General features: G+C 45.1%; 1 protein-coding gene across 3 annotated transcripts in view; it reads left to right on the forward strand.

The window, feature by feature from the left end:
• Positions 1–22,794, forward strand: part of Arid1b (AT-rich interaction domain 1B) — a 348,435-nt gene that overhangs the window by 238,907 nt on the left and 86,734 nt on the right. For all 3 annotated transcript variants that reach the window (XM_041679956.1, XM_041679957.1, XM_041679958.1), the window contains one exon: positions 13,927–14,170. In XM_041679956.1, coding sequence (XP_041535890.1) covers positions 13,927–14,170 — 244 coding nt within the window. The remainder of the gene's footprint in view (positions 1–13,926; positions 14,171–22,794) is intronic.

Raw genomic sequence — 22,794 nt, forward strand, 5'->3', positions numbered from 1 at the left:
CCATTGTTCTCTTAAGATGAATGAGGTAATTTATAATTGCAGTTCCTTTTAAAGATGCACATATTATAAAACTCTCAGTTTACATATCACCTTCGTAGAGGAGCACGGGTTGGTCCTCTGACATATGTATATAATTGTGGGCAAAGATCAGTTTCGCTTACAAAAAAAAGGAAATGTGGCAACAGTTAGAAATGAAATGGCGGCACTGTTAATAATTTTTACTTCATTTTCTGGTTTGTTGTTAGTCATAATCTGTGTTGCCTTAATTTTTCATTTACTTTCATTTTTTAAGGTAGTATATGGTATCATGAGATTCTTCTTTTCATAGCTAAGATTGGCTTCCTTCCTCAAGGGAATCGCCATAGAGCCCTTTTCTGTTGCTTGTTAAAAGTCTTTGGCAGAATAAAGTTAACAGCAAATGTCACTTCCTAATTGCCGTAATGATCACACAGCTGTGCTCTGCTTGGGCGCAGGCTCTCTGCTTCATTTCCTGCACAGATCCTGCTGCGGGGAGGAAGCCCAGTGGCTCGCTGGCCGCTGCTGAGGGCCATCGGTCAGGCCAGCGCAGGCCGCATGAGCACAGGGCTGCTGCACGGGCACTGCCGGTCAATTGCAGGGCTTCCATTCTTAGTCTCCGTAGCTTTTGTGCTTGCCTGCTTGTTTTCTTACTTTTCAAGTCTTTCTCTTGTCTAGGTTAAGATGGTTTTATTTATGAGTATGTGTGTTTTAGCGGAGGAACCCTTACACTTAAATGACCCTGTAAGAAGCCCATAGAAAAGCAAGTGCCTGCAGCGCTAATAATGAGAACTGACGAGGCGGCCCTGCTGGGTTTATTTATGACCTTCTGCCTTTGTTAGCTCTTGTGAGAAATTCCTTTCTAACCATAACAATATTGTTGGAGTTTGGCTGTGTACAGAGAAATCCTACCGAGCCCTGAGGCCCACAAACTGGCAGCCTTTCAGCTCATAACCGATTGCCGTGCTGCCCGTAGACGTACGTTCCCCTTCAGCCCTCTTTTCTTCAATTCTTAAGTGGTTTTCACCAATCTTTCCATGCATGGTCTTTAAAAAAGATGGTGCTTTTCTTTTCAGAGCCATACGGAGTGCTACTTAGCACTGTGGAGGAATTCCAAAGAGGGCAGACTGTCCGTCAGGAAGAGGGGAGCCTGGGCTGGGTGGATGGTGGAGAGCCAGGTAGCAGCCCCTGCTGCTCGCTGACACTCCTGAATCTGTGACCTGCAGCACAGAGTGCTGGTTATTAGGTTAATTCCAGGCCAGCCCTTTAACATTGTCTCAGCTTGTTTGCTTTTGTCTTCCACTTCCAAATGAGACAGCAATTTTGAAATCATTCACAAAGCGTCGTCTTTATAGTTGTGATGGTCTTTGGTTGTAAGTGAGAACTCCTGAGAGAGATGAGGAGTTGTTCCTCCTGGCTTTGCTCAGGGCACAGGAAACCTGAGGCTGAGGTTGCTGCTCTCCGATCGCTCCTTGACATTGAGCTGCTGCGTGACAGAAGAGCAGTCTCGTAGTTTTTGTGTGCGGTAGGGATAGGCAAGTGGCTTGTGTGTCTCACTTTCCAGAGTTCAGCTCTGGCGAGGGACATGTGCCATGTGACCCATTGAGTATAATTTTCGTAAGTCTAGTGAGGTTCCCAAATATAACGGATGCTCCCCATCCTTCCATGTGAACACTGTTGAGGTTCATGGAGCATCAGTCTGTGCACACACAAATATCTGTGTGGATATAGGTTATGTGGATTCAAATGCTCTGTGCTGTTCTTTGTAAGTTAAACCAATCGAAGTTTATTTTCTGCTGTTTTTCTATTTTCTCTCCAATAAGAATTGTATTGTTTTTAATGTAAGATTTTTTAATAATACATATTTTAAGGAACTCACTAATCGAGATCTAAATGATTTATAGTCTGCCATTGTCTGTCTAGTTTTGCTATTTCCTGTCTTTAAATTTATCGCCACACTATAATATAGAGTAATCAAAATGATGGCCAAAATGCATTAAAGGAATTTCTACTAAAACATGGTTGTCTTGGCCTCTTTGGGACATAGGCCAGTGTTACAGATGGATGAGGAACGAAGCCCGGGAGTTACCACTGGGAAGTGGCGCAGTCAGGGTTCTACCCAGGCGGTGTGTCCTCTGCTGGGCAGTGCGTGCATTACAACGGTTGCCGTCTCCATGCTCTGCAACATGCGCATAGAGTTGTCTGGTCAATGCTGTGCAGGGATGAAAGGAAGCCATGCTTGTCCCATCTCACACTCATGGCCTTCACCTTGACATAAGTATTGTTTCCTCATTGTTTGCCAGTGTTTCACCTTCTACTCGATGCATTTCACATTGGATTTTTATGTCATAAAAGGAAAAGTGAGAACTCTGGATTTCGGGTGCGTATGTGTACATTTACATTTCCTGTGCACAGCAGCTGCTCACACAACACTTGTATACTTAATATTCTGTATGTATAGTTTGACTACTTGTCACTGAGACAGAGGTGTTGTTTCCTCCTGTTTGGAAGGCGAAACTGAGGCTCGGTTAGGTTAAGAAATGTTTCCAATGTTAGCTGAGGAGATGGCAGTGCCAGCCTGCAGCAGCCCTTGCTGCAGAATCCTGCCTGCAGAACTGCCTGCCATGCTGTCCCTAGGGAATCCATGTTGTCGAGAACAAGAAACGAGCCTTCTTCTGGTGCCAGACACCACGCTGTGTGTGGTACTGTCTGCAGCCTTGTCCTTAACTCTGCTGGCAACACTGAGGTCAGCCTACTGTAGCCCGATTGGGTGTGGTGGCCTCCAGGCTACCTGTCCACATTCTGTGTTTGCGTGTGAGTGAGGAGCCAGCTGTGAAGACAGCCATCTTCTAGAGCCCGAGTTTTCTTGTGACCACCTCCAGGGCCCAGAAGGGGAGACTAGCGTTCACTAGAAAACTGGGTATCTCACAGGTGCGTCCCAGAAGCTGGTCAGCTAGTGAGGCAAGAGGAGACAGTTATGGGGAAGGTCGCACCTCCCGTACATTGATATTGGTGCCTAGAATAAAGTTCAGTTTACCTTGAAAATATGTGATTTACAGAGACGTTAAGCAATGTGACGGGCAGTGGCCCCCACCCCCTGGGAATCTCTATAATCAGTACCAGTGTATGGGGCCACGCTCCAAGCAGCCACTGAGATGGCCCTGAAATGGCTCTACAGGGGTAAGTGGGTGTACAGTGTGGGGCAGACTCACACTATCAACAGAGGTTGATAGTATTATTTTCATCATATCATCACGGTTATGATTGCTAGTACTGGAAATTTATGACCACCTCCTCTCAAGGAGTTTCTGAAGTAACATGAAGCAGTTACATGCTCTTAGGAAAAATTATTATGTAAAAGTGCACTTGAAAGCCAGTCCTTCAGACGGTAAGTGACCAGCTGGCCTTGGAAAAAAATGGGAAACAATTCGTTTTAGAAACCTCTTTTCTAAGTGAGCCTGTGAATCATAAAAATAAGAAAAATCCATAATGTAAGCTGGACTTTTAGAAGGCTACTGCATGCTTCAAACCTCATTTTAAAACAGAAAATGTCCCCATAAATCCTTTCCATCTGTGACCTAATTGGGCTAATTGTGTACAACTCTCCTTTAGTCTGTTTTGGTTTTGTTGCTTGAGTGTATATGGTTTCTGGGTTGATCATTTTTTTATTGGATAACCAGTTAGGAGATATGTAACAATAATAATAACAACATAAAAAGAGGCTATTAGTTTGAGAGTAGGGGGAACATGAATTGGTGGGAGAAAGGAGGAGAGAGGTGATATAATTGTATTTTAATTTAAACTGTATTTTTAAAGCAAGTACAAATTAAATAAATGGAAGTAATGTTAAAAGTATAAATAAGTAGTTTTGCTACTACTGAAGATATTTGGTGTCTGCTGCATGTTGGTGGCTATTCCCACATAGAAGCAATCCTCTTGCCTCTAGACATCTCTGTGGTGTGGATAGCATACATGAACACTTAGGATGGATCTCCAGGTTATGTCATAGATGCTCTTTTAGCTTGAATTGCTGACACATGGTTGTCCAGAGTGGATATTTATTAATTTACCTTTCTAGCCTGTATATGCAGCAGAATAGAGGAGAAAAGAATCCCCCTCTGTTGTTTTATAATCACGACATCTCCATTTGTGGCATCACTGTCATTTAGTGTTGATAAACGTCACCCTAATTGCATATAAAGGAAGTCCCATCCCACATCAGGTGCATGAGAAGTGATTGTCTTGACCATGTAATAGTGAATGGAGAAAGGGCAGCCTTTCCTTACATTCTCCAGAGTAGCAGGCCTGGGGAGATGACTTGCTGCACAGCCATGTGGGCCCAAGTTCACATGTCTAGCACCATGCAAAAGCCAATTGCAGTGCCTGTAATCCAGGACCGAGGATCAGACCCAGGAGGACCCTGGAGTTCCCTGGCCAGCCCGTCCATCCCAGTCAGTATGCTCTCACAGCCAAGAATGGCACTGAAGTCAACAAGCCTCCACATCTGCACACACATCACACAAGTAACAGCACTGTGGTGATAGCTGCTTCAGGCAAAAATCCACAGACAGATGTGAAAACTAACAAAGCCTGAAGGAGAAAGAAAACTTGCATAGCGTCAGAGTCATCCCTCCAAGTGTTTGCCCCTTTGCAGTGACCACAGATGCCATAGCCTCGTGGTGGTCCTCAGAGCTGGAGCTCCACCTCCTGCCTTGTGTGTGGACTGGACCTGCTGATAGCCCCCATACATAAGGTAGGACAGAGCAATGGCCACTTAACCTTAGAGAGTCCTGGAAGTCTCTTCCAGTTGACGAACTTCCTGTTGAGATAGGATGTGAGAGGTGCGTTTCTTCTGTTGTATTCCTACCCAAAATCAGCAACTCTGGGCACATCATGAGAAAACACCAAATCGTGGTAAATTAAAGAGCATTTCACAAAATACCCAATGAGACATGGAACTCACAGAAAGACTCAGAAGCTGTCCAGGTACAAGGGCTTTTCTGGATTGGACCTTGGAGTAGAGAGAAGACTGGAATGGAATGAGCTGCATCTGCAGTTCTGTTGGGTGTGGCAGCAGCATCATTGTTGGAGCGGTGGCTTGTGCACAGGCGTAAAGCACACAGAGGCATGGTCAGCGTGTGCAGGAAGCCCCCCAGTATTGGTTGTGGGAAGGTGGTTAGGGTGTGCAGGCCCCTCCCCGTCCCCCACACTGGTGTAGCTTGTGTAGTCCAAATTACTTTCAAAACAAACAGGCTTTTAAAATCCAGGGAAGGCCATAAAGCAGACATGCATCCGTGTGGTTCAAATTAATAGCAAAAATACCCAGACAACCGAGTTTTAGTGTTTTTCTACTGACAAACTTCTTATTCCACATGGACTCGCTGTAGTGTCGAGTTGTAAGTTTCTCAGTCATTGTTTTCTTAAGTTGCTAATTTGTTTGCAGTTTCTACGGATCTTGCTGTTTTTAAAGAATTTCCCTGCTACGCTGTCGAAGAAATAAATGTCTCCTGAGGGTTCATGCCTTTTTGTTTTTAAGTGTTATTTTTAGGGGTTTTGCATGCTTAACATTGAACTTCTAAGATAAACAGTGACGTTTTGCACCTTGAGAGATGCAGAAGGTGGTATTGATGGCTTTTCTGCCCTAAAAATTTATAGTATGTTTTCAGTGATAAAAACAGGAATCAGGAGACGAGAGTCTAAATCTTTACAGACCTTGTTAGTTTGTCAATTTCCTCTCAGAACACATGGGTCATTAATATTTATAGGTTCATACCTGGTGTGATAGTTTTTAAAACACCACACCATATTCCAGAGCCTTCCTCTGCTTCAGTGGGTGCCTCCCTGTTAGAACCAGGTGACCCCAGAGTCCCCAGGGGTTGTAGAGTGGAATATAAAATGTTAAAGGTATGTGTTACTCATAGCTGGCTGTAGAATACTGACTGCCTGGTGCTTTGAGACGGTGTACTCATTTTGTACGTTGATTCTTAGAGCTGCGTGCACTCGTGAAATGACTGTAGTCTGGAGAGCACACGGCTATTCCCGGAGCTGCTATCACGTCGGCCTCACTTTCCCATTGTCTGCGTATCTTTTTGATTCTGCCTGTTTTTAAGATATGTTGATTTGGGAAAAAATGCAAATTTGTTCTTAAACACTACCTGGAGTTTTGATCTTTAGTTCTTAAAATGTCATAATTGGGCCCCCCCATTCTATCTTTTTCTATCTTTTAAGAATATGTACATTTAAAAAAAAACAAGCAAACAAACAAAAACACTTGTTGTGCTTCTCTTGGCGTCCTAGCTCCTGAAATCATCAGGGAGAAGGGAGTTTCTATCTTTGGAACAGCAGAGCCTGAGTGTCATTTTCCAGCTGCCCCTTTCTGGCCAGCTCCCCACCACCACCACTCCCAGTGAGCACACATCCTTAGGCTACACCCTCCTCAATCATGTACACCAGAGATCTCCTGCTTTCTGCCTGACTCTCCTACGCTCAGCAGCTACCTTTCTACCCTGCCAGTGGCCCACCCTCCCTCTAGAACTTACCTGCCTGCCTCATCACAGTGGCCCCCAAGAAATGTCGCTTGGGGTCACAGGCCATTGTGTTTGCCACCGCAGATACCACCTTCTCCCTCCAGAGAACTTGATGCTTTTTGCCATAATTTATCTGCTTGTCTCTCCCTGTTAAACCTTTGTGATAGGAGTTTTAGTCTGTAAGTCCACAAAGGACCTGTCCCCCTGAAGTCTGAAAAGATCCATGTGGACACGCTGACCTCTTGACTTCTCCTTCCTACTGCACAACTACAGCCTTAGGTATAACATATGCCCAGGTCTGCCATATTGTCGTTTAAGGCTCAGCTTTGTTTTCAGAGCCTGTATTTTGTATCTGTACCACTCTCGCAGTAGATAAAGGGCAGCAATTAGTCTTTCAGTGCTGGCTTAGGCCTTGATTGAAGGGTCTTGTCTGTGGATGAGGGCTTGGTGAAGAATGTGTGAGAGCTGATCAAACAATATACTGTGGTTTATTCTGGTGGAAATAATTACAATGTCCCAGGTGCCAAATCATGGCAGTAGGGTTGAGTCATTGCTAACGTTTAGGACTGTTTACAAGGCTGTTCCCAGGCACTTTAACAAAGGGTTTGGGTTACTTCCAGGTGCAGGTTAATTCCAAAGTTCACATGACCAAAGTTATAAACTCTTTTACCAAGTTGACTCTTAATTCAAGACTGTGTGTGCTGTGTTAAAAGGGCCGGTATGTTGCTATTGGTAGCCAACACATCTGGGGATTGTTATTAGCCATGGAAGAGCAGAGAGTCACTCAGGGGTAGTTCAGAACTGGGAGTGTTTTTGTGACCCCCTCCCTGAGAAAAGGTTCATGCAGTGAACAAACAGCCCCTTTACACATCACGTTTTTCATGGTGTGTTTTCTGCCCCTATGGACCTGCAGTGGCAACATGTCTTATGTAGGAAATGTTCACCTGGGCTGGGGAGATGGCTCAGTTAGTGATGTGCTGGGCAAGCAGAACCTGTATTCAGATCCCCAGCACCCATATAAAAAGCACTGTGGAGACAGCAGGATCAGCGGGGCTTGATGGATAGCTCCTCTAGACAACTGGTGAGCTCCCATCTCAGTAAATGGAGAGAGATGGAGGAGGACACCTGCTGCTGACCACAGGCCTCTGCATGCAACTGTATCTCACATCCACCTGCACACAAACAGGTGTGTGCATACAACACACACACATACATCAGAGAGAGAGTTTGCAGCCCAAGACATTTAGTAATCGCTTTATGTGCTGATTCTTAACTTGTATTTATTCTTTCATTTATATATTATACATATATAATATACTTTGATCATAACCCCTCCCCATTAGCCTATCTTGTCCCCCTTTTACTATACTTTTTCTTTCCAGAACAAGACCTCCACTTTGTACTTTCCTGTCATTTTTAAGGAAGTGACAGCTGTTACCATATGTGTGTTGGTATACTTCAGACGGAATTCTGCTCTTGTTCAGTATCTCTGTAGTCAGTACCCTGGAAACGTCCCGTAAAGTGAGAGTTACCCACAATGCTGTCATTGCTTGACTAGAAAGAACTGTGGATGAGTCAGAGGCAAGTTGTTTCCCAAAGAGCAGCTCTTGGCTACCTCCGTGGGTGTGGATTCTGACCCATATTTTCTGTGTATTTCCCTTGGCCTTGGGAATACTCTTGCCATCCTGGAGTCTGTGATTTTCAAATCTATGTTGAGTATTTTCTCACACATCAGTTGGCTGTACATTGTATATGTTGTCCCACAGGATGAAGAGGTACATATTTGAACATGTTAAAAGAAAAATTAAGACTTGTAAGTTGGAAGGAGAATGGTTTTAAAGCCTCAGATCGGTGCATAGGATTTGCTCTCGTGCCTGTCTTCCTGAGGTATTTCACGCTTCATGCTGAGACCAGAACTCTAAGCTTTTAAAAACCTCATTTGCCATCGAGACAAACAAGCAGCAGGGCCTGGAGTAGACAGCTTGTGATGCGGGTTTGTGCTAAGAACCTAGGAAAGTCATGGGAATCTGAGTCACTGAGAGGTTTTCTATTTCTGTGTCAAATTATTAGCTTGATTTTAATATCAACTTCAAGGTACATTTATTTCAAATGCTTGAAGTTATAGTACCAGAATCAGCTGGGAGGGTGGTGTGTTTCAGGGGGGCTAAGAAGCTAAGGAGTCTAATACCTAGACCCTGGGGTGCTGCTTGGGGCTCGGGCCGAAAATTCATTCATAAAATGTAATAGCTGGGTGCGTAGCTTTCAGGAGAACTTTTGTGGTAAATATTTCTAACTGTTTGCATGTGCTAGATTATGCCGTGTAGTGTTTGCAGCGGAAATACTTATAAACTCAGTTTAATTTGCCCTTGAACATTTCAGTACCTCCTGTCTTTGCCCCATACCTGGCATAAGAGCCAGTGCCCTTAAAGTTAGGGTCTAGTTGAAGGTTGTGTTTGGTGTGTGTGTGTGTGTGTGTGTGTGTGTGTGTGTGTGTCTGCCTGCATGTCTGTTTATGTGTGAGAGAGTGGGGGGGGTGTCTTTTCTCTATATGTGTCTGTGTGTGAGACTGTACGTGTGTGTGTGTGTGTGTGTGTGTGTGTGTGTGTAGCAAGGTCTTCCTGCTTCTGAACATCACTGAGAATTTTTAACCCCTGCCGTAAGCCTCAGGGAAGTCACAGTGAGAATCATTAGCTGTGTCCTATTAAAACCCTGAAATGAGGCCTGTGCCTGCCACATTGATTGAAGTATCTTTTCCGTTCCTAACTCTGTTCATCCCCTTTTCTCATGGGTGTGCCTGAGCAAGGGATGCCCAGATGTGTGCAGTGTGGGCAGCTCACCAGCAGGGCTGATCTCCACCAGCCGCTAATTGTACTGAGAGCTGTGGCTTGGAGTGTTTGGAAATTCATTTGCTTTTTGAAAACCCGCTTACTTAATTAAGCAGGGGAGTACAGTTTCCTAGCTTATTCCCAGTTCTCCGAATCAGTGTCCCAGTGCCGATATTGACTGAACTTACTCTGGGCCAACGTGCTAAATTGAACACCACACCATCAGATCAAAGATGCTTTGCTGTAGTGACTCATAAAGATCAGCGTGTTTTCAGGGAGGCTCCGGTGCAATGTCTAGACATTAGAGAACTCATACCCTGTGCTCCTTAGTTTCTGTTTGCATGTAGGTCTTTCAAAGTAGTTCCTGCATACCATCTTCATGGAATTTTCCATGTGCTTGTAATGGTTTAAGTAAAATGCTGTGGGCAACAGGCCATGAGACCACTCCACAGGTCCCCGAGCTGCTGTGGGCAGTGGGTCCTGAGACCACGGCAGGCCTCGAAGGCAACCGGTTCCCAGGCAGGAAGCTACGTGGCAACTGAGAGACCAGGATGGATAGGCATGCCATGCAGAGTGAAGCTGGATATTAATTTAGTGGGTTATAGAAGGGAAGGGGAGAAGGAGGGAGGGAGGGAGGGATGGAGGGAGGGAGGGAGAGAGAGAGAGGGAGAGAGAGAGAGAGAGAGAGAGAGAGAAGGGAAGAAATGGGGAGAAGGGAGAGACAGAAGCTGACTAAGAGAGAGAGAGAAAGGAAGGGACTCAGGCTGGAAGCTGAAGATCAGCTTGCTTCTGCAGAAGGAGGGTTGGCTTGTCTCTTAAAGGGACAGAACAGACCATTACAGCGCTTCCCTTCTGTGACCCTTCCTGGGCCTGTGTACATGAGGAATTAGGAGCATTGTGTTGCTGTGTTAATTCATAATTGTTCCTCTTGTAAAAGTCGGCTAAGACTCCTGTCACTCTCTGTAGTATTCCTTCTTTGCCCAGTCCCTTGAGTTAATTCGAGATTTTTTTATTTGGACATAGCCAGTGAGGGGGGTGAGGTTACAGTGGTAAAGTCTGTGCTGTGGCCTTCTTGAAATGGTTTTAGAAGTAAAAGTGTCGCGGGGTTTTGTGATGTTCAAGACAGGGACTTTTAGAAATAAATGAACCATTGATAGTGAGCTCACATTAATTTTTGTTACATTGAAAATATTTGGTATTAAGGGTGGGTGTCAAATAGAGAACACCCAATGTGATAGCATGATCTCACCACAGCAAACTATGATGGCACAGTAGTAACTTTGCTAGGCGAGAGCCCGATAAACCATCGCCTTACCCGTCCCTCCATCAGGAGAGAGGGCGGAAGGAGTGCTATGGGGTAATGCCTACAACCCCCAAAGAGCCCTGGCTGTAGTCCCCGGACCTGACCTGCCAGCTCTCCAGCAAGATGAATGGTAGCACTCTAGCTGGCAGGTGTCTGAGCTGTGAGCAGATGTAGGCATCATGGTTCCAGTAGTACTTACAGGAGAAGGAGCTGGTACCCTGCTGACTAAGTGTCCTCTAGGGGAGTGTTAGTGACAGGCTTCTGTGTTAACGAGGCTGTATGCTTAAACCAGGCTGAACTTCCTTCATTAGTGGGCTTTAAGATAGCTCTGCATATGGATATGGTAAGGATCTGCAGGGCGGGAGTCTTCTGTGTCATTTACATAGAAAAGTTCCGAGAGGGTATAGCAGTAATATAAAAATTATATCTTTTTATTGCTCTTCTGTTGCTCCAAGGTCTAGTCAGCGCTGAAATTCTGATGACACGTGAACACGAAGGAAGCCACCGGTTTTATATTTTCCTCTTGGTGCTTCCTTGATCAGCCTGTTGAATAACAGAAATGTTTTCAATGCCTCTGCAATTTGAATGGCGCTCTCTTGACAACCGTCCTCGCCGCCTGTTTCAGCAATAATGTGGAATTTTAAGGGAGGATGGGGAAGAAATTTGTAGGTCATGCAGAGAATTACAAAAATTTATGAGTAACATTCCAGTTTTTATGAAGGAAGATTTGCATAAAATTATTTAACTACAATTGAACGCTGAATTTACATTGTGCCTGTTTAACTCTGTTTGACATGAAGTAGAAATGATTATCTAGCTATTTATCAAATTATCTTGAGAGGTGTGGGATGTATGGTCCCTCACCACCCCCTTCTTGCTAATATTGGGAAGCACCTGGCTCAGATGTACCTGGCACAGCCACTGGCTTGTGGCTATCAGTGGCCACGTGCAGGATTTCCCGCTCTCCTCCACTGTGTGGCCATGCTCTCTCACAAGCACCCCACCTGCTAAGTCCTCCTAGTCCCAGAAGAGGCTTTGTTTTAGTCGTTTTTGGGTTTTTGTTTTGTTTTTAAGAGAAAACTAGTAAACTATGGGAAATGTTTTGTCTTCTGTTTTTGTTGTTTTCTTACAAAGCTAGTTAGACAAGTCCCACCTTCCCTTTGAAGTTGTGAAGTTGAGCTTGGTCTAAGGGGATGAGATACCATTACCACCCCTGTCAAATGGGAGAAAACCCAAAAGCCTTGTGTTTTTGCCAGACCCTCATTCTAGGTGATCCTTTTTGCAAAACAAATCGTTTTGCACAGTTCCCTCTGCTGTATCTGTTTCTTCCTTCAGTGCTGAGATTATTCATTCCCAGCATAAACCTACACCTCTCAGTTAATACTTTCCGGAGGTTGTGAACTATTTCTGTAAAGTCTGCGTGAACTATGGCCTGCAGTGAGGTCTTTGTGTGAGCCACCTAAGCCCTGTCCCGCACCTTTGCATCAGGAGTTAGATGGCAAACATCCTCAGTCACATGGTCTGTCCCAGTTGCTTTGCTCAATCATTGCCACAGCATTCATAGGCAGGGCTTAGGGCTGGGTGTGTCTTGTTTTAAGGAAATACACGGAGGCCACCATTTGAATTTCATATATTTCCAATATGTTAACAAATATTGCTGTTGGGGTTTTTGTTGTTGTTTTGACTCGTGTGTGTGTGTGTGTTGTTTTAAGGAAATACACAGAGGCCACCATTTGAATTTCATATTTTTCCAGTATGTTAACCAATACTGCTATTGAGGTTTTTATTGTTGTTTTGACTTCTGTGTGTGCACACACATGCACAGCGTGTTTGCAGTTAGTCATGTGGGTAGCTCGTGGTTAGAGCATAAGTACAGCTCACCTTTAACCCACAGGTCACTGTGGTGGTTTTGCAAGTTCTTACGTTGGAAATGCCTGGGAGGCAAACACTGAAAAGCTCAGCCCAGGATACCTTGTCCTTTCCACCAGATCCACACCCACCCAGTTCTCAGAGTGGGTGCAGTGATCAGTGAGCGGGAAGCCTGGTGTAGAGGGAAAGTGATCCCATTCTAAGTTTGTTCGTGGAACCTTGCTGATTGTGTTGATTGCCAGAGGGTGGTTTCCTTGAGTTGTGTATGGCATGTTACTGGATTACTAACTTTCCTCTAGTCCTACCTGGCTTTGTCAAAGCAATATCTAATTTATCAGATCTAAGTGGAACTATCACTGAGTCCATCAGTAATCAAGTTTAAATAGGAAGTTTTACCAGCTGAGTGTGTGCAAAATCATGTATGCCATACGCCTAGAGCAAAAATGTTTGTTTTATCTTTGAATTGCAAGCAATCTGATTCAATTTGTCTCATCTTATTTGAGAGATTTGATAAAACCTTTTCCAAAGGTTGGATATTTCCAGTCATCGTGTTGTTTTTCATAAGCAGAACTATTTGACTTGATAAGGTTACTTTTTGTTTTACTTAAACCAATGTTCTTCTTGTTGTAAGACTTTTAAATATGCACGCCACATTTTTCTGGGGCTGATCAGCTGTGGCGTATGTGCATTTTAGCTGTGATAACATCCTCCTGAAAGGGGAGTTCCTGGCACAGCTCAGTGCCCAGGGCCTAGGGTCCTGGGTTCCTGTGCTGCCGTGGGAGATGCATTTCTTCTGACCCAAGCATCGTACTGGGTCGGTCTCGAGCTCTGTCGCTCCAGAAGGCATGTTGTGTAACATTTGAACTCATTTCTGACCATATAATGTCAATAGAATTGTATTGCCATAATATATTAAAATGCAAATGCCACTATTTCATTATAATGCTTAAAAATGGGAGAATTTCTCACTACAAAGTTTGGTTAGAACTTGACCATTATTAGGCTGCAGTATCCCAGCTTTAATTTCCATGGGAAGGTTGCCCCAAGCCTGTAGCTGCTCAGTTTATTGAAGTCTTCATTCCTGTGGTAGCTTGCTCTACGGAGGACTTCCTGATCAAGCATTTGGAATAGGTCCACAGCTGGGCACTGGTGGCAGAAGGGGAACCTTCAAGGTTAGTTTGCGCGTGAGATGCAGCTTGCCTCATCTTTTATGTGCTGGCAGGCCTTCTGTGTGAGTTCACTGGAGTCTAGTGAGAAGTGCCCACTCCACATGTTGGTCTGGTCCACTCACACTATCTCTGAAGGAGTGGAACTGTTGCTTTCAAATTGTGCTTTGTGTGCTTAGTGTTCCAAGTGTATGAACACTTGCCTGTTCTTTTTTCCTCAGGACCTGTCTGGCTCCATCGATGACCTCCCCACGGGAACGGAAGCAACTCTGAGCTCAGCAGTCAGTGCGTCCGGCTCCACAAGCAGCCAGGGAGATCAGAGCAACCCGGCTCAGTCTCCTTTCTCCCCACACGCATCCCCCCATCTCTCCAGCATCCCTGGGGGGCCATCACCTTCTCCTGTTGGCTCTCCTGTGGGAAGCAACCAATCTCGGTCTGGTCCGATTTCCCCTGCAAGTATTCCAGGTACTGTCATCCTTAATCATCTGCTGTCCCCATCCTCGGTCCATCTGCCGTCCCCTCCCACCTCCCGGTGTGAAGCCAGATCTGGCCTCAGCAGCATCTCTCACTCTTTGCCTTCCTAGTCACTCTGTTTCCATCCTTTACGACACAGATATGATTGATTACACAATAGCGATATAACTGCATTCCTCACCACACATACCAGAGTCCCAGTTTCTAAAGAATCTCAACAAATTAATAATAAATGACCAAATACCTTCTGATGAGTTGATGGGACGTTCGGGGTGAGATGGCTGAAGACTGACAACTGCCTTCAAATGTTCAGTTTGCCATAGACTAAACCTTCACTGTCAGCTGCCTTACAATGGCTCTACAGTGAAGAGCCTCCATCAGTAGTGTCTTGAGGGAGACTGCTGGCTGGTGGTGACCACGTGTGTGGTTCTGTTTGGTGGCTATAAGGTGGCAGTTCTTCTCTAGCGTGTTTTCAGAGTTGATGTTTATCTATGTCTGATCACAATCACATGGTTGGTGCCAACTACAGTCCAAAGTGCCATGCTGATACAAGCTCACACCCTCTTTCTGATAGAGTGCATGTTCTCGCTAACTCTTGTGTTCAAGTGACATCTGTATCTTGTGTGTGCGTATGTGTGTGTCTGTGTTCTCTGGGGGTTCTTACTTTAACCACATTCATCTTTCTGGTATTGTACCAGCTAACTTTTGCTAACATGATACAGGTAGTTTCCAGAAAGCACCTTCCATTAATCTATTAAAATGATAACTCAACAGCTAATAAACTTCTTAATAATTTATCATATTCTCCCCATAATCATAGGTGATAGCTTTACTATTTTATTCCTTTCATGTTTTGTAGATGTATATTGTATAACATTTATAAATAATACTAGTTATAAGTCGAATATTATGTATAACAGGCAATGTGTTATTTATGCAGTGTAATTATGAAATGAATGTAATCTAAGAACTGGTGTGCTGGGGCTAACCACATCCACCTGCCTGCTTGTTCCTTATCCCAGCACCATTTCCTCTCCCTGCCTCAAGTATTCTCTATATATTTTATCACTTTTTAAAAGAATTTTATTTATTACATTTTTAGAGTTTATGTTACTATTTTGATATACTATATTTTTTATGGACACGTATCCTACTTAGGATGGCGGTAATATTTCATCCATGCTGAGGGACTGTTAATAGCCACACAAAACAGCCCTTAAAACCAAGCAGGTCTCCTAGCAAATCAGAAAACACGGTTTCCTCGGCTACACTCTGTGGGGTGTGTTTTAGCTTGCCTCTCTTGAAATTAAATGTTACGTTTTTATGATCTTGCCATAACATATTAGGCGATACCGTTGAAGTTTGGGTCCATTTGGCTAAGGCATTTCACTGTATTCTCTGTGTTCTTCCTGGTTGGCCCCTGTCACCACTATCGAGTGGTGTTTAGTCGTGAGGCGAGGCCCACAAAAGCACTCCTTTCTAGGTCACTTCTTAATGATCTGCCTCCTGCAAAGACACAGAGAGTTGTATTGGTTGTGTAAAGTGTGACACACACACCACTTCTTGGAGTTCTTCTAAGCAGAATAACCGCCTAGAACGTCTGGTGAACAAATTTAGCATTTGTCATGCTCTCCCCAGTAAAATAGTGATCTCACCTCCTCTTCCAGCCGCTGCTTAGCTGAGTAACCTGAGCAAGCTGCTGAGTGCCTCTGGCCCAGTTTCTCCACCTGTGGCACAGCACGTCTCATTTGGTTGCCACACAGATTCCTGGGACTGCAGGACAATACAGTTACAGGACAGATATTCGGTGTGTGGTGTTGGTAGGAGACATGTGTTTCATTTTGCTTAGGCTGTAGTTAATTCTGAAGTGTTGCCATAAATGTCTTCTAATGACAGATTTGGTCACGTTTCAGTGTGCAGCTTCTCATGTTACAGCTCAAGAGTCCCTCACGGGGGTTCATGAAGAAAAAAAGGCCTTTGAATGTACAAATACAGGACCTGGTCCCCCAGCTCTGCCCACGCTGAGTCAGCACCCGTCAGTGCTCTGCTCGTGGATAACCCTCCCGTCTGTTGATTTTGCTGGCCTTGCCTCCTGAGCCCCTTCCCAGATTACTAACAAAGCACAAATGTAGATCAGCCCCCGTCTGCTTGTTCTGTAAGTGCAGCCAAGGTTGAAGATGGGGAGACCGGCGGCTGTGCAAGGGCAGGTGGCGGGCAGGTGCCATCGTGGCCTGGGAGACACTGCTGTTGTGCAGCTTCAGCGTTTGCAGTGTTTACCCCTCTTCTCTGCTTTTGTTCATGGGTGTTTAGGGGTGTGAACTTCAGGGTGTCCTGCCCACGGTCCTCTGTGGGTAGAGTTAAGTCGCTCTTATCTGACTGCAGACGGCCACGGATGGGAATAGGCTAGGACAGAAAACTACAAAGTTAGGTGTTCACATGAGTGCCTCACCAAAGGGGCATGGCTTTCTAGCCTTTCTCGTGTGGTGTTGGTTTTTACTATAGGAAGATAAATCAGAGACATATCTTCCTAGCCATAAGAGCAAAACAGCGTTTTACCAAATACAAAGGCCAAATCCCTCCTACCCATTTTTGCTTTCTTTTTTGTTTTTGTGTGTGTTTGTTTTTCTGATTGTATAAGCGTTTCTGTATGTTTTGCTGATGGAGGTGGCTTGCTCACCTTCCCCTCTGACTGCCAGCTGTCCAGATGAGGTCAAGCAAGAGTCCAGAGAGCTTGAGAGAAGAATCTAGTGAGGAGGGACCTTGACTCAAATCTTTTAAGTGCTACCCTCTGCCCCTCCCCTTCTGTACGTTCTTTCCTTTTCAGTAAGCCCCCTTCGCTCTGCAGCTGGTGTGTGTGCAAACACGCATGCGTGTGCATACACACACAGAGCTCCTGCACACCTGTCCCCTTCCCAGGAGGTGACACCCCTATGCCTGGCAAAGGCCTCTAGTTTCTGTTCTTTGCAAAAGCTTGCTAAAATAGAGCTTGCAAAGGAAGCTTGGCCAGAGATGCTCTGTGCTCTGGGAACTCCTTTTCCTTAGAGTTTGACCTCATTCCTGAACTGAGCTCTGTCATTTCAGCTCCTGCAGGGTGAATTGTTCATCTAGCTGGCCCTCAGACAACAAATGCCCATGTTTTAAAAAGGATAGTGGCACGGGGGATACAAGTTGCTGGGCTGCCCTGTGATATTTAAAACAACACCAGTCCCTCCTCAGCAGGATTCCAAGTGGCTTCTAGAGCTGCAAACACAAAGAAGACATTCTGGTCAAACATTAGAAAGGATGCTAAAGCCAGGAAGAGAAGGATGGATGGCAGCGTGGAGTAGTCATGGCCAGGGTGAGCAGGTATCCTCTGAGAGCAAATAACCACTCCTGATGTTTGACGAGATGAATGTCTATAAGGTGCACAGCAGAGGGGGCAAACCAGTGTCTCCCTTTGCTTAGTCCTTTCTCCATAGATTAAGTCTTTCAAGGCTCAAGCCAAGCCCATTATGCGGAAACACATTATCCACATTTTTAATTTATATTTAATAGAACTAAGTAAATAAACATGGGTTTTTTTCTGTGTGTAAATGTTTCTGGGCCAGTTTTCTTTCAGGATTGCAAGTATGAGGCTGTATGTGGCCTTGCAGGAACAGCAGCACCGTTCTGTGTCTGCACTAGCCTCCTACCTGCTCGCTCATGTCCCAGCATCTAGCACATGATCCTTTTTGGCTTCTCTGGAGGTAGAAATTCTGTGACAGCTTGTTCCAAGGGGAATGCATGCTGCTTATTGGCAAACTGAGCAAGCAAAAGAAAAAAAATTAAACACAAAGTGCCATTGATATATCCATGTTTCTAATCTGTGGCAGCACAGAAAACATCAATTCAGCATTTCTACAGACTGAGAGAACTTAGCCAGGGTTTTTTTCCCCTTACAATGTAAAATATTTGCGTGTTAAACAAAGCAGTAATTTCCCATCTTTTACAAATGATGCTTAGCAACAGCGAGAGACGCAGAAACGGATTTGGTTTTGAGAGGTGGTGTGCAGCCCTGGAGAGCTTGGGTAGGGCAAGTGTGACATTCAGCCTCCCCTTAGCAGACCGGAACATGTAACAGTTCATACCGAGGTTCGCTCCATGAGAAAGGGCTCTGTACTGGTGATCACACACACACACCCCAGCCTTGCCCTCTGGCACCTGTGACTACCCCCGGCCTGGCAGTCTCCTGGCTGGAAGATGAGTGTGGCTTCTACTTTCCAAAGATTCGGGTCTTCAGTTCCTCTAACCCCTTTGAAGTTAGGTCTCTCTCCCCCTCCATCCATGTTCAGGGACTGTGAGGACACTGGGAACTTCTCCAATGTCATTCCCTCCCGACTTTTTATCCCCCCTTACCTTGCCTCCCTCATCCCTCACCTCTGGTACCTGTCTGTGTGTTCTTCACTGCATTGTCTGCTGAAGTGGGTCAGACTCCTCGTTCATTTCTGGGGCGCAGTGGACTGTCAGGGGTGCATGCCTTCACAGCCGCACACAGCCTCTGGAAACACCCTTGCCATTGACCTGCTGAGGACTCAGGACTAGAGGGGTACAAAGCTGTATGACCTAATTGAAGCCTAGAAGACAGTTTTAAAATCCATTTTGCTACATTTTAGGAACTAGTGTCTAAATGAATAGTTTAGAGTCATGGTGTTCGTAAACTCTTCTGTCTGAATGTTCTTCTAAAATGGAGTAAGTCGTTGATGTGGAAGGGATGTTAGGTCTCTCTCCCCATCTTCTGATAACCCCAACCCGGGAGTATTGTGATGTGCTGATTGATTATAGCCGTTCGGTCTGGTGCTAATCAATTTCATCACTTAGTCTCATTCACATGCTTGCACCTTTGATTTCTCTCCCATAGCAGGATGATGGAGGTTGTCATTGACTAATGGAGAGCAGCATTGACTGCGGCACGAGACAAACGGAATGCCGACACCGATCCTGAAATGCATTAATCTTTAATAATTCGCATCTGCATGTTTATAAATGGTATAACCAGGGATTGTTAGTGTTGACACTTTCCCTTCCAAACAGAAAGTGACATCAGGGTTTGTACGTGGAAACTGCTCTAGCTGTGCACAGCAGAAAGCCAGGAGTGTGGCCTCACTGAAGCTTGCTGCACAGGAGGTTCAGATTGCACAGGTGTAGCCTGTGACAGCCTGGTCGGCCCAACTGCTCAGGTCCTTGCGTCCTGTGGCACCTCCTTGGTTCATTTGTTCCCCAAAGTAGACTGGACTTCTTTAGAAACTCAGGGAAATGCACTGAACCTGCATGTGGAGGTCCCTGTTCTCATGAAGTAAGACAGATATGAAGTACATAAGTAAGTGTGGTTATCCCAGGAAACAGCTCGGCAGTCAGGCATTTGGACTGGAGTTCAGATCCCCAGAACCCAGGTACAGGGAGCCTCAGAGCAAGCTGGCTAGAGAGGTTGATTGACAGGTCCTGCCTCACTGAAGAAGGCCTGCATATTATAATTATTTTGCTTCATTTTTATAGTTAATCTCTACTATGCCTACTAAAGAGAAAAGTATATCAAACTATATATAAGAAAAATACCAATGTATAAGGCTCAACGTCTTGTGTGGTCTAGAGCATCTGCTCAAGCTTGTGGAGTGTATCCTCCAATGGATACGGGAAACTGTTGTAAGATTGGGATGTGCAGTTTTAACTGCCGTGGGAGACCACTAGAGGGTGAGCAGGTAGAAGTGTCATGGTCTTGCCTGAAGATCAGAGTGCAGAGCTAAACCAGGAGTCCAGGAGGTGGTGGCCCAGACCTTTAATCCCAGGATTCAAGGGCACCCTGGGCTACATGAGATTGATCCAGTCCCAGAGAGAAACAGAGCCAGGCAGTGGTGGCCCACACCTTAATTCCAGCACCAGGGAGATGGAGACAGGACTGATGTGGCTGGGCGGAGAGAAGAACGTACAACTGAAGGAGACAGGAGCTCATTGCAGTCTGAGGATTCAGTGTGAGCATGCGGTCTGAGGATCTGTAGCGAAAGGATCACCCCTTCAGTCTGAGGAGTCCGGTAACTTTCACCCCATATCTGACTCCAGGTTTTATTTATTAAGATCAATTAGAAGTCATGCTACACCTAGGTTATGAGCTCACAGTGCAGAATCTATAATAGGGTGCAGCTCCAGCCTCATGCCAGAGTCAGCTAGTGCTGGAGTCGCCACCTTCATAATTGTTACTTTGAGTCCATTCCACCAAAAAAAAAAAGAAGAAGAAGAAGAAAGAAAAAAAGAGAGAAAGAAAGAAAAGGCATCCCTTTTAGCACGTTAAACCTCGGTTCTTAGTGTATTGGTCTATCTTCTCTCCTTCCTCTCCCTTCACTCCCCTCCCCTTTCCTCTCTATTTTTGTCTTTAGAAAAGGTCATGGGACAGATTTCCCTGTTTCTGTACTGCTCAAAGCTGAATAGCATATAGTGTGCACCTTCCATCCATCGCCAAGACCCAGATAGAGTCTCCTTCTTTACTAAGTAGCTGCTGACCTCTTCTGTGCAGATTTTGCCTTCCTCTGGGTGTTGCAGTTGTGAGAGGGAACGCTTCCCTGTACATCGAGGGTGGAGCACAGGGCATGGCCAGCAGGGGGCGCTCAATAGATGTTGGCCAAATTTAAGAATGCCAGTTCTGAAAGGAGAAAAGGGAGTCCAAGAAAAGAAGCCAGCTTCCTGTGCTTTGGTGTTTTCCCCTATCATTTGGTCATTCTTTTCCCCTCTTGAAAGAGTCTCAACTGTGATAGATCATTCTGTGTGAAAACCTAGTTCTGAGCTTGTCGATAGAAGCCAGGTCTTCATGTATGAAGGCCCTTGCCTAGTTCTGATTGTTCAAATGCATTAGCATTTTGAGGTGAAATATTAAGCTAGTAACTAAATCTCTGCCTTGGCAACAGGAAAGTAATATGCTCCTGCTATTTGGAAGAGATGGGCTATTTTGAGAGCACTCTTGATAAATAACTAGCTAACACCTAAAGTAAGCATTAATGGCAAATGCATGAGGCTGCAGCTCATTCTGTGTATCTTCTTCTCCATGTCCTTTTGGTCTCATCATGCATCCTCAAATTGTCCCCTGTATCAGAGGCTCCTGGTAACCTGGGCACAACTCATAGTGTTCCCAAGAGCACAACCACTGCTCCTCACGTAGCTGCCACCATTTTAGCCTGTGCTGGATGAGTCAGCCTACCCAGACGCCCTCGTGGTAGGCTGCACTGTTGAAGGGTTCAGTTGCCCATTGCCCCGAGTTTCACTGTATGTTTCCCTTCTCTTCAAAAGCCATTGATTGAGGCACCAGGCATATGGCACACTCTGAACTGAGACATCAGAACAGTTACTTAGATGTTTATTAGCTTTAAGTGTGAGCTGTAGGGTGTTAGGCAGACCCCATGAGTTTTGGAGATTTCAGTCAGTAGCTTGAGTTTCCAAAAGCAGTACAATGCTGAACTTTCACTTGGCTTTTAACAGTAGTTTTGGATCTGGGATTGCAGCTCAGTTGGCTGAGTGTTTGCCCTAGACTCTCCAGCACCATGTAAACAAGGCATGGTAGTCTGTGCTAGAAATCCCAGCCCTTTGGATTGAGCTTCAGCTCCTTTGCAAGTTGAGGGTCAGCCTAGACTACATGAGACTCTGCCTCAACCAGAAAGAAATAGTTCGTTCTCATGCTTGTCCCATAAACATGAAGACCTGAGTTTGGACCCCTAGAACCCATGTAAAAAACTGAGTTTGGTGACACACAGTCTGTAATTCTAACACTGAGGAGACAAAGACCAGTGGACCCTGGAGCTGACTGGCCTGTCAACTTAGCCGAATCGGGGTGCTCAAACTCTAGTGAGAGACCTGGTCTAAAATAATGAGGTGGAAAAATACAAAACAGCCCCTGGTGTTCTCCAACACATGTGTGCACACACATGTACACATACCACAAACTAAGTCAGTGTAGTTTTATGTCAAGGGTATAGAAGTTTTACATTTTATCACAAAAATAAACTATTAGTGTAGTTACAAATGCAATAAATTTTTACATTTTTCAGAAAGTTGATTAAAACACATAAATTCTATATTTAGCAGAAGTTGATTCTATACTTTAGAATAGAAACTGTGGTTTTAGTAATTTATTATTGTGTGGATACATATAGCTAAGGGCACACGCATGGCCCATGTGTGGAGGTCTTTGCAGAGTCGGTTCTTTTTCTCTACCTTTATCCAGATCAAGAACTCAAACTCGGGTCACCAGACTTGCACGGCAAGTGCCTTTCCTTGAGAAGCCATTTTGTCCCTCCAGTCCTGTGTTTTAATCTGTTGGTCTCCTTACTCAGATTCTAGTGCCCCCAAGCTGTACAGCTTTCTCTCCCTCCTGACTCATCCAGTAGTGTCACCATGCCTGTCGAGTGAGTGTTGTATTAGAACATGGCCCTTTGTGCCTGCAGCACCCCCACTGCCTGCCTTCCCTCTCTTGTGCTGTATGGGCTGTCGGGTGTACAGTGGCTGAGGGCAAGCCCAGGCTGCATGGCATTGTCATAGCTGCTCATGTTTACAAGCAGAGTTGTCACCAAGTGTGGGAACCCAGGCAGGAGTGTCGCAAGGAGGTGTGGAAGCGACAC

Source organism: Microtus oregoni, unplaced genomic scaffold (genome assembly GCF_018167655.1).
Source record: "Microtus oregoni isolate MIOR12 unplaced genomic scaffold, Mior012 000033F_ref0000390, whole genome shotgun sequence".
NCBI lineage: Eukaryota > Metazoa > Chordata > Mammalia > Rodentia > Cricetidae > Microtus > Microtus oregoni.